Genomic DNA, 17,350 nt, shown 5'->3' with positions numbered 1-17,350 from the left:
TTGATCTGGTTCTGATAGACCAGACGCTTAGTGCAGTACACACGCAAAATGGTCAAAGTGCGCTGAAATAAGGTCGAAGCGAAGAAACCCGACTAATTTGGAGGCGAACAAACAACGACACACGCATACGAGCGGCTTTCCACGTGTCGCGTAGCGACTAGAGAATGAAGGACCCCCCCGGACGAAAAACAGCAAGTGCTACCAGATGTGACGACTGGTGAGAGCACGGCGCAGAGGAACAGCGACGAGGGAAGCGTCGCGTGGCGAGGAGCGAAGCGGAGGAGGGCGGCGAGAGTCCAACGATGGGGACCCGAAGATAAGGCGCAGGAGGCTACTGATGTGCCTCGAACATGGTAAATTGGAAATTGAAATTGAAATGATTAGTTGCTTGTCGGCTACGAGTAATTGCTTGTTAGCATTCCCTTCGTTTCCTAGGTAAGTATATGAATTTCACTATACTAGATTCTATGTAGTTCTTGAGTTGAATCTTGAAGTAGCGTAGCATAGTAGTGAGCCGCGGTTCATTTGAACCGGGTCAGAATCTTCATAGTGAGTTTAAATGAAAAATAATGATTGTCATTGCGGCTCCATGTTTGGCAATACTCGTCCAAACATGATGATTTCCTTCCGGTCAGGCGTGTGTGTGCCTGACCGCTCATTGGCAACTTAAGGACAGTTGACAGTCAGCAAAGACAAGTAGTAGCACAATGGAAGAATGTAGGACGCATTGGTACCAACGTCATGGCCATTGCTAGCTGTGACGCTGGTGCGTCGCTACATTTTACCACACACCAAGCATTTGTAAGTGCTTGCTACACGAGAAGCCCCTCTCAGCTGCTACTCCGACGAGCTGCCCCCCCCCCACACACATAACAAAGCTTATGCGATAGGGAAACGCCACATGAAGTCTCATGTGGCTTGTAGAGAATTTCCGACATGGTCCGCGTCCGCAAGCTAGTGACTTTACATTTATTAGCACCTATTATGCTAGAGCAAACTTGAATTATAAAGGAAGCACATGAGTTTGTGCACCTCCTGTGCACATTCTTGGAGTAGTTTTTGTGCTCACTGAACGCTGGCAGCATTAACTGCTACCCCAGGGTAAATTATCGCAGGTACGTAGGTGTCGTTTTCTTCTTTTTCTACCTTCTCAAAGTCAGCTGCAAACTACAGACCACGATGATCACCACAATTAATATCTGAGATGGCGTCAAGAAATCTGCTATTAAAAGCTACTATAAATATGCTCGAAAACGATTTCTCTGAAATTTATTTCAGAGTTAAGGGGGAGCTAATGGAATGTTCCTGAATGAAAAATTTGGATTTCGAGCCAATTTGTTGGCTGTACACTTAATTTCTTTGATCTGATACAGACTGGTTTCGTCTCACCCTCGACGCCTCTCAGATTGCGACTGTGATGCGATGGTGTTCACCTGTAGTGAATTGTATGTTAGTTGGCTGGAGGGCGTTCATCGAGAGCAACAGTTCCAGAGCAGGAAGTACTTGCAGCTGCGCTGACACTTACGTCGATAACAAATGCCGATCTCTTTCCGCCTCACGAGGCGTTTTAGCTAAATTCTCTGCTTAGGAGTCACGCAATGCAAACACTACAGCCGGATCGGTCCCTCTAGTTTTTGTTTTGTGTCTAAAGGCTGGTGTTGTGCCTTTCCTCGCTTCGGTGATGCTGTACAAGCAAACATTTATATCCATCCATCAGCTCGCTCTCAAATGCTTTAAAAATGCAAACCTCGATTAAAAAACGTTTTAATTTTTTTTAATTGGTATTGAGTTTTGGTTTAAAACCTGGTTTTTCAATATCCATAAAACTAGTATGGCAGCATCCTCACGGCGATTGGTCGCCACGGTTGCTAAGGGGCCAATACCGAAAAATTTATTATAAAAAAACTTTTGGGCACCGCCCCCCAAGCATCATATGCAAATACATAGGTTGAAGCACAACAACAATTTTTTTTCATTTTGATAAGCTACAGTTGACAGGACCTTGTTGCTGCCAGTTGCGTCGCTACAGAGGAGGTAAGTGTGTACTGCTGGTGCGGTGAACGTCCTGATACGACAGCACTCACGCTATGTTATGCTGTCAAGATCTTAGCTGTGCCAAATGCCGAAGAAGGTCCACGCTAGGGGCTCACAACCAGAAAGAAGCCTCAGTTCAGACCAATGCAAGTATCCTGGTTATTGTCACAACAAGAGGGCATTCAAGAGGAATGGAGAGCGCCACTGGCTCTGCGCTGAACATCGCGATCATCAGAATACTATGCAGCGTGATCGCTACCGGAAAACTACTAAGAAGGAAACAAAGAAGAAAACTACGGCAATCAAAAAACGGAAGATCCAGAGTTCTACGTCTTTGAGCACCAAAAAAAAGGGATCAACTCCTGCATCTACGGCTTCGATTGAAGATTCCTGTTCAAGCACAAGCCGTGATAACGTAGCTGTGGAGCATGTCGAGCTGGATGTACCTGCGGTGAGCAACGCTCAGCGACCACGTGCTGTCGAAGGTGTTAAGGAAAAATCATCAGGGCAATCAATCCGTGAAGACGAGAATGCAGGTTCTGCCCTAGGCGGGGAGGTTTCGACGCATCGTGAGCATTCGCCTTGCCTGTGCCACAATTCTCCTTTGGTGCAGTCTTCCCAAATGATCTACATGCTAGTTCCGCTACAGATTGGGGCATCATTGCCGTTATGCACGGCTCAGCAACAGTCTATGATGCCGGCCTCTGTGGTGGTTGCACCAGGAAGTTTAGGTGGTGCTACTGCAGTCTCTCAAGTTCAGCATGTAATGCTACCGGTATCTCAAGCCCAGAATAACGTCACCTCATCCCAGCGCGCCTATGTTGTGTCTGCGCCACCAGCTCCAACAAGTACGTACTCGCCGCTTATTCTTTGAAGATCATCATGTAAGCGGCTACGTCAACTAACTGTGGAATGGCTTTGTTGCATTAGAGCAGGGTGGTGAAACTGACGCTGGCAATACGGTCAGTATTTGAGGCATGGGAGCTTACTACGTGTTCTTCGCGTGCTGTGATATGCTCTTACGATTTTTAAAGTACTACGAACACAATAATTAATAGGAATAAAAATTATTTTGACTCAAGGTGAATATTGTTCTACAGACGGTTTATCTAAAATTGACGTAAACTTGCACTTCATACAGGCAAACTTGCACATTTTTTTTTGCAGGAAAGAGCAAACCAAGCAGAGCTCTTACATACATGTAGTAAAACTCTATTTCGAGTTGAAAATCACATTTTCATTAATTGCCCAGCGATATTATGTATTCTTGCCGATACTGCAAATACAACGAGTCATAGCCCCGTTAATACGCAGACTCCAGTAGTTGATACAGTGCGAATGAACGCTTGTGGATGCACTGGTTACATTGTTTAAACTTTTTTTGTTTGGTGACGTTACATTGACGCCACTTAGTTAGACTAACGACTTCATAGTTTTATTTGAATCTTCACTCAATTTCCATGTCCTGTTCGTGTCGTAGCCCTTGTTTGCCAGCAGTCACGATCAACCCGAAGAGCTTAGTTTTACTTAAGTCCTTCGAAGTACAGCACTAGAATCTTTCTTCCACCCAGGTATGCGCAGCCATCATTACTGCAGCAATATTACATTGCTTTATCGGAGTCCCTAAAACAAAGCATGTTAAAAAGCCTCGTTGCTGTCCAGAATCAGAAGCTTTCTCACCTCTTGTAGTTCTCGGGGCGACAAAGTTGTCTTTTTCTATTGCGTTGCGCTACGAGCTGTTTTGGCGCCTCGAAAGCCATTTTTCGTAGTTTTCACCTTCCTATCATCTTGGTGTGATGGTGCTGTTGTGAGCTTGCGCCACCGCTTTCATTTTGTCTACCACCGACGAAGCAGCTAGCGTCGTTTGGGCGACAGCTTTTAAAACACGCTGCTCCTCACTTCGGAAAATTGCTAATTGCTCGGGAGTAGCTGTGAGTCGTTCTAGTGTCAGTGGCTGTGTAATAACTATTAAATTTCGATGTGTTATACGTGAAAGGGCTACGTATGCAAACGAAATGTTTGGAATTGCATTAGAGTGAAAAACCACACACGATCATGTAAGCCCTTGTACCTTATGCACTGTCATAGCATAAGCCAATCGAAGCGGAATTCCCCTTCGAACAACGCGAAGATCACTGGATGCCTTTCCCCAAGAAACGTCTTTTGGTGGTATTGAAACGATATTTGCTACTTCATCTAGTAGGGAAGGACCGATATACGGGTCCGTGACTTGAACGAGCACGATGGGTAGATCGCTTCCCGACACAAAAATAAAGTCATAAACGATAGCATTTGTACCATTGCACAGACCTGCAGCTTGGGCAATGTTGTAGGTAAGTGTTATAGGTGCACCAACACACAGTTTTAACCTGTTAGGCACCACTCTGTCATGATCAGCGTTAGCTGTTTGAGCGTCTGTTAGAAGTGCGCGAACGGTTCCAGCAGGTATGTCTCGTTTTGTCGTTAAACGTTTTTGTTGAACGAAATGCTGCGAAGTTAAATGCACAATCGGTACATGAGCTGATACTATACTGTGATCGTTGGCGTCATTAACATCTATATTTTTGTATGCAATATGTTTGGCATTAGCCATCCACTTAGGTTTTCCAACAAATTGCACTGAACGGGAGTTGATGAGATCAATGTCATCCTGGGTTGGGGATTTTTTACGTAGACGACGAAGAGCGCTAAACCAGTCAGGATCGAAAGCTCCTCTATTTTGACTAGTTAGCATACACACCGTTTCAATACTATCCCATATTTCTTTCCCACGTCGCTGAACCTGGTTTGAAATCTTTTGAAGGGGTGTTGATAGTGAAGTTGGGACAACGGGGTCTAATCGAGCAGAATCTCCAGTAAAGTACACATCTCTTCCACCAAAAAGCTCGTTTGAGCTGCTTGGCCATATTTCTCTCATTCTTTTATCAATCCAATATAACATGCCGCATGATATCATGCTAAACTCATCAATAATAACTAGATGTACGTCTTTATATTCTTCCTGCAATCGTTTCAGCTTTGTTGGGCCCGTTTTCAGATCCGTTAGAGATTTGTAGGGAATTGAGAATGAGGACTTTGAAAACGATGAAAATGAGAAAGCTGAGCACAGTGTCATTCCTTTTATGTTAAATGCAGCAGTTCCTTGATGAGCTAGGAGTAGTACCCGTTTTGATTTCCGTCTCGTAGCTTTATGTTCACCAAATACGTTGTGCATGTCCTTCACTATATGGCGAATTAGCCAGCTTTTCCCAGAGCCACCTTCACCGTTTATAATCATTTAGAGAGGCTTACACTTAGATTTATCCAGCATACATGTAAACCGTCTTCTCGATTGTTCCATTGCAATTGCAAACGGAATCCACTGCGATTCAGCCATTTTTTCGGTATTAACTAGATTTTTGTTATCCGAAGTAGGGTATTGATAGTGCGATTTCAAATTTCCAGTTTGACAAAAACTGGTTCCTAGTGATCGAGATTCTTTTTTCTCCTTCACCCATGGCTTTAGAGATCCATTCAAAAAGTCACGAGCTTTATCAATGATGGCAGACGTGTAGGTGTGTTTGGCTTTCCACTCCATCGGTTTATTTTGGTTTACTGAGGTTTCTACCGCACCCATCGGCTCTGGTTCTAGCATTTCTCCATCAGTATTCGATACAAACACATACTCAGACGGAGGCAGGGCAGTTATACTTGATTCGCTACGAGCGGATTTTATTAAATCTAATTGATACTGCCGAGCTAACTTGGCATTTGCGTCGTGTTTCAACTCTGCATCCAGCAGCGAATTTTGAGCTTGAAAAAAGCGTGCTATTGCTTCATCATCGGTTGTGGGAAGCTCCTCTAACGTCCGCCATGGAACATACAAAAATACTTCGGAGAAACAGAAAGTGGGGTTCGACGAATCGGGTCGTATCCAGGGTGTCTTTTGCACAACCGTGGCTTTCTTGCGTTTCTTGATCCACCCTTCACCGTTCATACACTCGTACAGATCATCGGAGGATGCTACTTTACGTATCGATTCAATCGTTTCGAAAGTCTCTACAAATGTTGCTAAAGCCATAGCGTTAAAATGATCATTGTCCGGGCGATTCATGTACGCTTTCTCGATACGCTCAATTCGAATAGTCTCGATCTCTGGTGTACTTGCTAAGGCAACAAGGTCGTCTAGGTTTTGCGGCTCAACGCGATAGTAACGGGTACTGTGACGCATCACCTTGACTTTGGTGATTGAGCGGGATTTACTATGCATTGGTAGATTGCGAAGGAGAATGTATATAGCTTCCGGTGCACCAACCACGCGAACCGCGAGAGTCGCATTTGCTACTCGCTTCAGAATCGAATGATAGGGAAGATTTGAGTCACTCCGTTGTATAGCTTTTGCAATCACTCGCCTGAATCGAAGTGTATCTGGCTCTGCTTTGCTTACATACGCTCCTGCGTATTCAGCAGCTCCGTAGGAGTTTCCAATTAGTTGCAGGTCCATATTAGCACGCCAACACGAAAGGAGATGCGGTGAATAATTGTTAATAGTGGACACCTCACGTTGTAAGTGGATTTTCTAGGAAGGTGTGCAGTCTGAACTCGTTTTCGACTCAATTACAGTTCTAGGTTGTAAACTCTTGGTGAATCCAAAACGACATTCGTTGCCTTTCTTCCTACAAGTAGAACCTGCGTGGCATTCATGCTGCTGCACACGCTGAACAAGTCTGGCCAAATCACAATTCCACTCTTTGTTACCATAATGTGGTGGTCTTAAGGCCAGAATGTCACTTTCACTGGCAGTACAAGCAGAGCATGGGCACGAACTAAGCTCCGAGAGCGTCTTCGTTAGGACTGATATGTGTTTATCTACAAAATCAGCTAGTTCGGCCCGTCCATCATCCGTCTCTGATAGTTTTAAAACGTCAGGTGCATCTTTCATCCACAGCAAGCAATGTATGTGAGGAGAGCCTCGTTGCTGAAATTCTACACGCCAGAAGTGATCTACAATTTCGCCTAAAGGTTTAGACCTCCCGCATAAAATGTTATCGAAGAATGCTTGAAATCTTCTGTTAAAATGACGGGCACTAATGTCTGGGTTCTCATTTAGATACCTCCTTCGTTCATTAAACGAGAGCTGTCTGCACTCTTCCAGTGTCAATGCAGGATTGCATGCTCGAGCGAAATCTGGCCAAATCGTATCCGCTGCGCTCAGTGTTAAAAAGAAAGTAGGCCATTTCGTTGGCAATACTCGATTTCCTATCATTGACATTAGGTCTTCTCGTACGTTCGACCAGTATAGTCCACTACCTCTCACAACTTTAAAGTAAGGTTTTAAGGATCTCAAAACGTTCATAGCGGCACTAAGTTCTTCCTTTTCGTTACTGGAGCGGCTTTCTCCTTGTGTTCTTCCACAACCGGCTAATTCCATTGCCTCGGCACGTGTTTCAGAATAGCGAATTCGTCGAACTAAACCGTCAATTTGACGGCGTTGAATTAGATTCATGCAGAAGAATTTAAAATTGCCGTGGATAACATAGCGCCGGTCGTGCCACTTCATCAAGTGAGCACAATATTCGGCTAGATTGTACTCGTGATGTCTAGTTTCGAATTCCAGAGGGTGATAACCACCCAAACCGTCTGGAAATAAAGTAGGAAAGCAACATTGCATTAGTTGTTTCGTTTTGTACTCATCAATAGTATGAGTTCTACGGTGCATATTTCCAATCGGGATTTTAGTTTCTAAAGAATCGGCTCCTATCGAATTAAGAATATGATCCATTTCAGTTTGATCGTCTTGGTTCACTTCTAATTCAAATGACTCAGTCACATTTTCAAGAATATCCGTTTCATTTTCACTGCCATTCGAACTCGTAGTAGTAGTAGCTAAATGACTCTGTTTTGTCTCAGATTCACTCTCATTTCGGACACCGGAACAAGTTTGGCCAGTCATACAGTGAGAATCTGGATTAAGTTTATGACAAACGTCGTCTTCACTCGGCCCCTCAACACCGTTGCCTAGGCCACAATTTTGCTTTTCCCGGTTTAGTTGGCTTACCGATCCTCGTAATTCGCTGACATCATCATCCGTGATGGGTATACTTGGTATTTCCTGGTTGATGTTTTGATCGAGCTCCCTAAGATTATCTTCTGAAATTTGAATGTGCTCATAAAGCGGGTTATTCGCTATCAGCCAGCACAAGGCGCGCCTCACCAAATCTGGCCGCACACGAAAATAGTTCGTTGTATTATCCGATTGTGATTTAAGTAACACAACTCCACATTCTTTCAGTGGTCGAGGAAGTCCTTTTACCATTTTAGCCGGCTCGTTCTAGTAGTTGACTGCATTTCCGCGAGTAAATTCTTGGCCATCTCTGTATTGATTTACGCACGTAGTGAAGGAAATACCTAGTCCAACCAGCCTTGACTCTATTCGATTCAATTCAGCCAGTTCAGTCGGAACTGTTCCGATCCTAAAGCCACTACTCCGGCAAAATTTTGGTGTTTTTCGTGTCGTCAGCGATCTATTACATCTATCACACAGCCATATCATTGTTTTATTGTTGCTACAGCCACCAGCTAGTAGCCTGTCACGAACGCATTCATTAGAAGCATCGCCTACAAGCCCTTCGGGAACTATTTCACATTCTCCTTCAGCGTTGCACAGAGGTGAAAAGAATATTGATTTGGGGTCGAATAGTTTTAACTTTGAATTATACGCATTCGCAACCTCTCCGCAACTTCCGCACACTCGAGTCAAGGGTGCGTCAATGGCGTCGAAGAAATCTGCAATAGTGAAATGACAAGAGTTAGTCACTGTCCGTAACAGTTTATACCAGTCTTGTTGCATACCTTTGTTGTCGTTCACATGATTGGCAGCCTCATTAGCATCAAGGAGACGGTCTTTACGCTTCCGACGCTTGCTCTGGGGGAGACTTTGAGAGTCTAAATTCCTCCGCTTTGTTTCTTCGTGCCGTGTTAATCGAGCATTCATTTGCTCAGCTTCTACCTCGTTGAGTCTTTCGGCGTGTTGATTAGGTGTGTGTTGTTGGGTGGTCCCTATACGAGTCGCTATTCGACGTATAACGCGTAGTGCTGCTTTGGCTTGCTTGGTTGCTTTCATAGCTCGCGTCTTCTTGGTAGCACGAACCATTGCGACTCAAATCGTTTAATGACTTGGAGTCAAATTTTTCGACTCGAAATTAGGACAGGCTACTTCGCCTGTGTTCGTTGAAGTAAATGTACGTTGATGCTCCAGATCGAAAAGTGCGTAGGGTACCACGGTACGTCCATGGTTCCATATTGATCTTGTAGTCGTAAAAGATTTCATTTTTCAAGGGCGCATCTTCTTCCTTGTTTTCTTCCTTATTGTACATATTTAAACTACTCTACAGCAACAATAACATAAAATATCAGCAATGAAAAAAACTACATTTACTCCTAACCTCCAACTGCCCTTCAAAGTGCTCGTAAGCCGTAGTAACATACACGTTATATTATATTATAAGCCCGTGTAAATTCGATCTACAATTAAATTTACCTCAGCAAATACGTCGATATGTAGCAGCTACGGCGGAAGTTAAAAATCAAATGCAAAATCAGCAGTTGTACATTAACTAAAACAATACTAACGTTATTTCCTGAACTGGGTCAACTCACATGAATCCTGTGCAATTTGTAGATCCGCAAAAGCATTGCTTTTGATTCTAGAAAAAAACAGTTAGAGTTTCGAGTAGGGACCATTAAAAGCAGGCACTTAGCTTACCTGATCTCGTACAAACGCCCTTCCGTACTTGATGGTAATTTCTTCTCCCTTGTTAATAGCGGTGACGGAAAATATTCCACAACAGGTCTCACCACCGACCTCCCAGCGCTCCACAACACAATTTGGCGAGCAACTATGGTTCGCAAATCGGGCGATTCCTCCAATGAAGCGTGCATCAATCACCTTATTTGTATTCACAGCTAAACCGTACGTATGGGGGGAGCGCCGACTTTCCTACAAGGCATAGTACCAGATTCAGTAAAATCACAAACTACAACCACCTAAACGGTATCTTACCTTTTCTTCACGTTCCCGATACATCGCTCGACTTATCACCTCGCCTACGTACTGAGCTATCAACGTATCACGCTCGATTGGCATGTCCGCCATCAAAGATATGCCTTTGCCAGGTAGGGACGCCAGCGATAGTTCTGCATGTCTGCCACGTTGCATTCGTTGGTTCCCACATTTGTAGTTTGATGCGCAGTGGCCTTCCACACACTCTGTTTGTGTCTATAAAATTCATTAGTCGCGTACTTGTCCAGGCAAACAAGTCAGAAATTGCCAATTTCACGCACAGCTTGATTTTCGCAACCTGAAACACATGTCAAAGTCCAGTCAGCACGAGGCTGACACTTACAGTATGATATGTCCAGCTAGGCAAATATCAAAACGTATAGGAATTAGTACTCTAAGTTAAATGTAAAGTGTCATCTTTCACATTACCGTGGGTCTGTTACGAGGTCTACACACGTATACATTTTGCGCCACGTCTTCATACTCCGCAAATGCTTGCAACACGGAACGTTCTCGGTACACCTAGTATTTATTGTCAGAAATTCTGGTCAATTGGGCTACAAACATTCACCACCTACTTGATTTGGACCTTGCCTCACGCGCGTATGTTGGTTTTCACCCCCGCCTCGAAGAAAGAACTCGTCCAGCTTGAGCTGTTTCATTGCAGGACCCGTGGATCTGCCCTGACGTAATCCAAATCTTATATGAAGGCTCTCATTCCAGTATAACTGCTCTTTTGATCCCTCACATTCTAGATCTGGTGCCACCCCTTTGGAGCTGCTACCAGGATCTTTGTGAGCAAATTTTAAATCTATTGGCGCTTTATCACACCTAAAACTACTACTTCAATTTCAATTCGAACATCGCATATCATCACAGCGAATACCAAAGTAAACTATTTTTTTGTATTCATTACACTCGTTTTGTGGTTAAAAGTTGCCTTCTATTTGGTGGTTATTGTGCTATTATTCATTACACTACGAACCTATGAAGGCAAATTAGTTTGTAAATGCTAACCGCAGCTCTCAATACAACAACTTTGCTAATTTTCACGAAATATAAAATTGGGCAGTTGCTACTGCACGTTTCGCACCTGGCTGTTGTTCAGGTGTGGCGCTTGCTGCGCTTCGCCACTGTTGGATGATTTTCCTCGCTCTTGCTCTCCGATGCCATCACCACATCATTGTCAGTCGGGATGGCACTCATCGCACTCGTGTTGTCTTCCGCTTCGTAAGCCTTGGTTTTTAAGTGTTGTGGTGAGATCTCACAGGCCACCTTGCGTTTTTTCAGTGGTGGTTCGACCTCGAAAATCTTGTACTTGTTACCGAGCTCGTACTGAACGCTCCCCTTTGCAATATCAGCATAGAAACCAACCCCATCGGCATGGGAAAATTTGTACACGGCACCAGGTTCAAACTTAATATTGCGCTTGCCATTGACACACTTCGTCGGTTTGGCATCCCACACCGTCACTTGAACCAGATACGGTTTGCGCTTCAGAGGTGTCAAGTCGGCTAGGGCATTTGCTGTCGGCTCGAACACTTCTCGTTGCGCGGCGTCGACCAGCGTAACCAAGTTCCATGGTCACCGCGAAGTCGTTCCGATTGAAGGCAGCACATGCTGAGCGTAACGCTTACATCAGCAGTTGGGTGCGACGCCAAAATGAATTCTCTAAACTCCGCCACAGTTGAGAATTGGTTCAACGTTTCTTCTTCCTTCTGCTTTAGGACGTCGTTCTTGATAGCTTCTAGCAGATTCATAGTTGTATGTGGTGAAATTGTGCGATGGCGTTGCTTCGTCGCTAGCAAAACTAAAAGTGAGCACTGCCGGCACGAATCATCCGTCCCATTCAAGATACCCACGTCCTACTGCCATTGTACGCGGCGGATAAGGTAAAATAATGCTATATTCGAACAAACCAAAAGGGTGACTATAATTAATTTGCAAACAAACTCTTTCATTGTGATATTACACACATTTCCTCCTCGCCAATTCCTTTAGTTCTGTAAACCACTCTGGCTTGAAGTCTACGAGCAACTTCACAAATTCTGACAAATTATCGTAATTTTTAAAGCATTCCCGCACCAAATATTACTGGAATTTTGGCTCGATCGTTCGGAGCGAAACGTCAACGTATCCAAGAGATGTGATACAACTTCGTTTAGCCATTGCATCTTCAGCAAATCTATTAGCTGATTCATTAGCGAACGTATCCGAAGAAATGCTATTCAAAACGCCATCACTATCACAACCGCTTCTTCCATTATCTTAGACTTTATTTGTGTAGCCCACTTGCATGACACTGCCCAGTACTCGATGTCCATCGTCATTTCCTAGCACAGATACCATACATACGAGATCACTGCATTATTAATGAATTTGAAGTTGGGACATTAATTATGAGTCCATATTACATTTTGCGACTCCTTCTAGATCTACCAGCCAAACTTCAACCGACAGCACCGTCGTGCCACACCGCACGCATCCTCACCAACGTTTCTAGATAAACAGTCACCTTCACTTGATCCACGTAATGGTTTCCAGCTCCAAACCTGGTACATTGTGTCTATTTGCCAATTTTACACCGTTTACATTTATTTTGACGCCCCTAATCTATCTAGTTTGTTAGTACGATGCCTTCCTACATTTTTATAGTAAAATTGAGTTTAATTCCTACTCATTAGCCTTCAAACCCTGCGCGCATTCTAGTTATTGAACCATCAACGTATCCAAGAGATGCGATACGACTTCATTTAGCCATTGATTCCGCTACTGCAACTTCAACATATCCATTAGCTGATTTACCAACGAACGTATCCGAAGAAGTCATTAGCCTCCAAATCCTGCACGATTATATAGTTATATATATTTTTTTATTTTGATCTACCTCCTAAATTCCATATCTACAATTTCATGCTACAACTGTGCTTACTTCCTCCCACACTCATGTCTACAGTAGCTCCAATTAGTATTAATTAAATTCATAGTATTTCGTTGCAACAACTCTGTTATATTATCCTTTAACTGAAAAGAAGAATACCATATAGTAATTGCTGATGCACCAGCAACATGGTCTAATCGTTTCCCCGAGTCTTCATCATTAACGCCATCACGCTGTTGCTGTCGGTCAAGTTGATTCTTGTAGCTGCTGTATGACCCTCACCAAGACGTGCGCTTTTTGAGGGGAGGCGCAATCTCTCTGATCTTATCCAAGTTGCCATCTCGTACTGAATACTGCCCTTCGCGATGCCATCGTACAATCCGACATACTCGACTTGATTAAGAACGTACATAGCTCCAACGTGAAACACAATGTTTGAATCGCCAGCGAAAGCGTTCGACATCTTTGAATCCCAAACAGTCACCTGCACCACATCGCGTTTGTCTTGATAGCCTATACAATCATCAACTGCCTTCAAGGCTGTGTTGACCTCCACACATCTCCTTCCGTCGACCAAGACTACACGAGTAGCGTTAGTACCTTCAAGACGCTCCACGTGAAGGCAACACATTCTCAGTGTCACGCAGATATCAACTGCAGGGTGTGTCATTGTGATGAATTCACGAAAGTCTCTTACGCTTGAAAACATGTTGACAGCTTCCTCTTCCATTTGTTTCAAAACGGCCCCGCGAATGGAATCCAAGAAATCCATTGTGACTTGATACAGCAAAATCAAAAGTGACAGACGCAAATCCGAAAGTTAAATAAGCCAACTTCAACCCCAGTAAGGAAACTGTTCACAGCAGTATTACTTTTGCATGTCATATTTTATTCATATCGACTAGAGAGCCCAGCAAACGGTGGGTAATTGAGGGAGTACTCTTAAATAGTTGGTAAGTTGTTCCAGGCTCTGCTCGAAGCCCAGAGAGATATTAAAGTGGTGCACCATACTGCGTGAAAAGGCGTAGCGCTTGGCCAGATCCACTTTGTGTAGCGATAGGAGAATAGGCACCAGCAACTTCCCACGGTCCTCTGCGAAAGCCAATTGATCAGCAAGAAGGTCGCAATTTGCAGACAGCGGAGACACCACCACTAAGACGACAGAGCAGGCGAGAATGGCATCTTTTGCAGCCAATTGCCGCGTTTGAACAGATAAAGGAGCCACTGGTTGCTCAATGCAGCTCAAATCTGCGCCGAAAGCCGCCGCTTTGAACATCGCTGTTCACAGTATCTTGCGGCCGATGCGCATATTGTACCGCAGGAACTGTTTGATCCACAACACAGCGTATTCCCTGCTTGAGCAACGATTTCTGGAGGCGTAGACACAATGAGCGGTGGATATCACCATGCGCAATAAAGACGAAAGAGTCTGTACCGGATGTGAACGCGAGAGACGAAGCCAATGAGTCAATCCGTCGTAATGGCCGAATAAGTGGCACGTTCAGTGGCCCTCTGGGAAGCTGATCGCTGCATTCGACGTGTCGATTTCTTCACACTCGCTTTGCTTATCATGATCCGTAGACATTCCACACAATGCTCTGTCTTCTTCCTCCGGATAACACTCACTCTCGTTGCGACGGCTTCCATGGCGTGACGCGTCCCCGCTAACAGTAGCATCAGTCTCATGACCAGGAAGTTGTGCTTGTTGCTGCTGCTGCAACTGGCGCCGAGCTAGTCGTGCACGATGCTCCTCGATTTGATCTTGAATACCGTCCAGTAGCATCCTTAAGCAGTGGCAAAAGGCCTCGTCATTGTAGTTCGGAACTAACTCGAGGTTGCTTAAGACGCGCTTGCCCACCATATTGACCACCACGTTCGTAGTATCATCTTCACTGTACACTTCCCCCTCATGTGAGTCAGTGTCAACTGTATATGAGCTATTCCTCGCCATCCGCTGCAGATCAGCATCATCTCCTGTAGAACTTACACCATTATTGTGCTTAACTGCCGATCGAAAGTCAATCACTTGGCGGGTCCACAGGTAAACTTGTAGCTCTTCAGATATCTCCATATCCTCGCATTGTATAGCCACGACAGAAATGTCTGCATTTTGGCAAAAGGGAGTTCTTTCATGCACCATTGTGACTGTGGGTAGTCTTTCGTGAGTACAGCTAATACCAGAGCACTGCTATGGATCCCGCGAGCAATCTCTTGACGCCAGACGGAGCCATCAGTGATCCCAGTAGGTCCCATAGTGTCGATCCAAGTTGTCACTCGGTGGCGCTCTAACGAGTCTCGAATCTTCCGTGCTAACGGTGCGTGAGCATGACTGTAGCTGATCATAAAGTCGCGCTGACCTGCCTCCTTCTTCGCAGCGAAGCGTAGTGCTGGCGAACGTGCGCAGTCGATCGCACGTTGACCGAGCAGATTGACTGCTGTTAAACTTAGGCCAGCACGAACGAAAAGAACCGCTGCAGTTTGATTGCGTCGCCGAAGCGCAGCATGGAGAGCAGAATCGCCATTGCTTGTACGTGTAGCGTGCAGATCGACTTCATCTTCCAACAGCAGCTGGCAAATACGGGGGTCAAGTCCACGCGCTAACGATCTCTGGGCGCTCAGCACCGCCTCCATTCCCCCATCCTCGCTTCTCGACCCATGTCCGTGCGAAGGCGATCGTTTTGAGACTCGCGGGCGACCTCCAGAGCAACCTTAGCGGCTTCGATAGCGCAGAGCGAACACGAATCGCTGCTTAGAACCACGCCCCCACGCCTCTATCCTATTTCAGTACAGAAAACAGTGCATTCTGAACGTGTAGCCATGACTTTTTACAGAGTTCTTACGGCTCTGTATCCCTTCCAATATATCAGTTTTGATGCCCTTTATGACTAAATATGACTGCCCCTCGACGTTAATCGTTACCAGCGTAACGGTTCGCATGGGTACGCGCCGTAAGGCCGTGAGCGTAAAACGTTCCTAAAACTTCCTTGAACAGCGCAATCCTTTGGCGCCTGATACAAAGCGACTCTTCATACAGAGCATAAAAATGACTCCTCTTTTTAGTGACTGCTAATACTACAAAAGAGGTCACTACCGCGCTTTTCTATTTTTCTTCCCCGTCACTCCCTTTCAAGGGTTCTTATACACAAGTATTTTGGACGACCTTAGCGTCCAGGTTTCCCAGATTGAAAAAATACTCAGAAATCTGATTCTCCATGGATAGTCCAGCTAGGGAGCCAGGTTTCGCCCAGGTTTCCTTTTAGAGAACGGAATCAGACTTGGTAATTTACATTCGGGAACTTAAATTGTAATGGGCCCCTCCATTACATAAGTAGGTAGATTTCTTTACAAAAGTAGGTGCATCAGCACACGACTAGCGTGTGCTGAAATGCTGTCATGCCATTGGCTGATATATGGGGAGCCAGACCCATTATTAGCCAATTGGACTATGACGTGTATTTGAGTGGCCAGGGCTGTGGCCTTGGTCCTAAAATAAAGTCAGAGTTGATTTTTCCTTAAACCTAAGACTCAGTCGTCCTATTGCGAGCTTCCTCAACACTATAGTGTAAGCAAGTAACGGAGTAAATACCTGGCCCGTTACACCTGGTAGCACTTTGTAGTCCTTCCAACGACCAAGTTCGACATGAGCCAAGACCTCGACCACGCTGCCTTTCTCCATCTCACATGGATCGAGTGGGAAGCTCTCCACCGCCTTGCGGCGGTGTCCGGAGAAGCCGTCGTCACGTCGCTGCTGCGCTCAGCGACGCCCGACGAGCAGCGCGTTGCGGCACAAGAATTCATGGAACGCGAGCTCGCCGATGCGAATCGGCGAGTGTCAACTCCCTCGCGTATCTCCACGAATGACGTCGTGAAGCTAGAGACGTCCACCTACTCCGGTGCCGGAGGAGATCGACTTCCGCTGAATCGCTGGTTTCGAGAGATCGACATCGCCATCGCCTCGAGGTTGATCGAGGCGCCTTCCGCGAAGGTCCATTTCCTCCTCTCGCGGCTGTCTGGGAAAGCCAAGGAATGGGCTCTCGGCAAGTTGGTTGTCGATCCCAACGTCTCCCCCACTCTGGATACCCTCCAGAGTGACCTTCGGCTCGCGTTCGAGCCGCCGCAAGATGAATCCCGAATTCGGGCAGACTTCTTCGCCCTTCGGCAAGGCACGATGACTATGCGCGACTACGTCCAGAAGACACGACACCTCGCGTCGTGCATCGTGTCTAAGCCGATCGATATGGCCTCTCAGGTTCATGTATTCGTGTTCGGTATGCGCGAAGGCATGACGCGCTACTGCCTTACAAGATCGGACCCCTCTACGCTCGAAGAGGCATTCGCCCTCGCCCTACGCGAGGACTACGTGGTGCGACGTCATACGCTCACGCGCTACCTGC

At 45.5% G+C, this 17,350-nt stretch overlaps 1 protein-coding gene across 1 annotated transcript; it reads right to left on the bottom strand.

Annotated features, from left to right (window-relative positions):
- Positions 1–11,179: 11,179 nt before the first annotated feature.
- Positions 11,180–11,835, bottom strand: PITG_12208 (uncharacterized protein; the record flags this gene model as incomplete). Its single annotated transcript, XM_002900774.1, has 4 exons — positions 11,180–11,208; positions 11,344–11,491; positions 11,543–11,608; positions 11,713–11,835. 4 exons carry the CDS (start codon positions 11,833–11,835, stop codon positions 11,180–11,182), a joined length of 366 nt encoding a protein of 121 aa, XP_002900820.1.
- Positions 11,836–17,350: the final 5,515 nt, after the last annotated feature.

This window comes from Phytophthora infestans, genomic scaffold (assembly GCF_000142945.1).
Source record: "Phytophthora infestans T30-4 supercont1.24 genomic scaffold, whole genome shotgun sequence".
NCBI lineage: Eukaryota > Oomycota > Peronosporomycetes > Peronosporales > Peronosporaceae > Phytophthora > Phytophthora infestans.
Note: the sequence above shows the minus strand (reverse complement) of the source record. Positions and strands in the feature narration are given on the sequence as shown.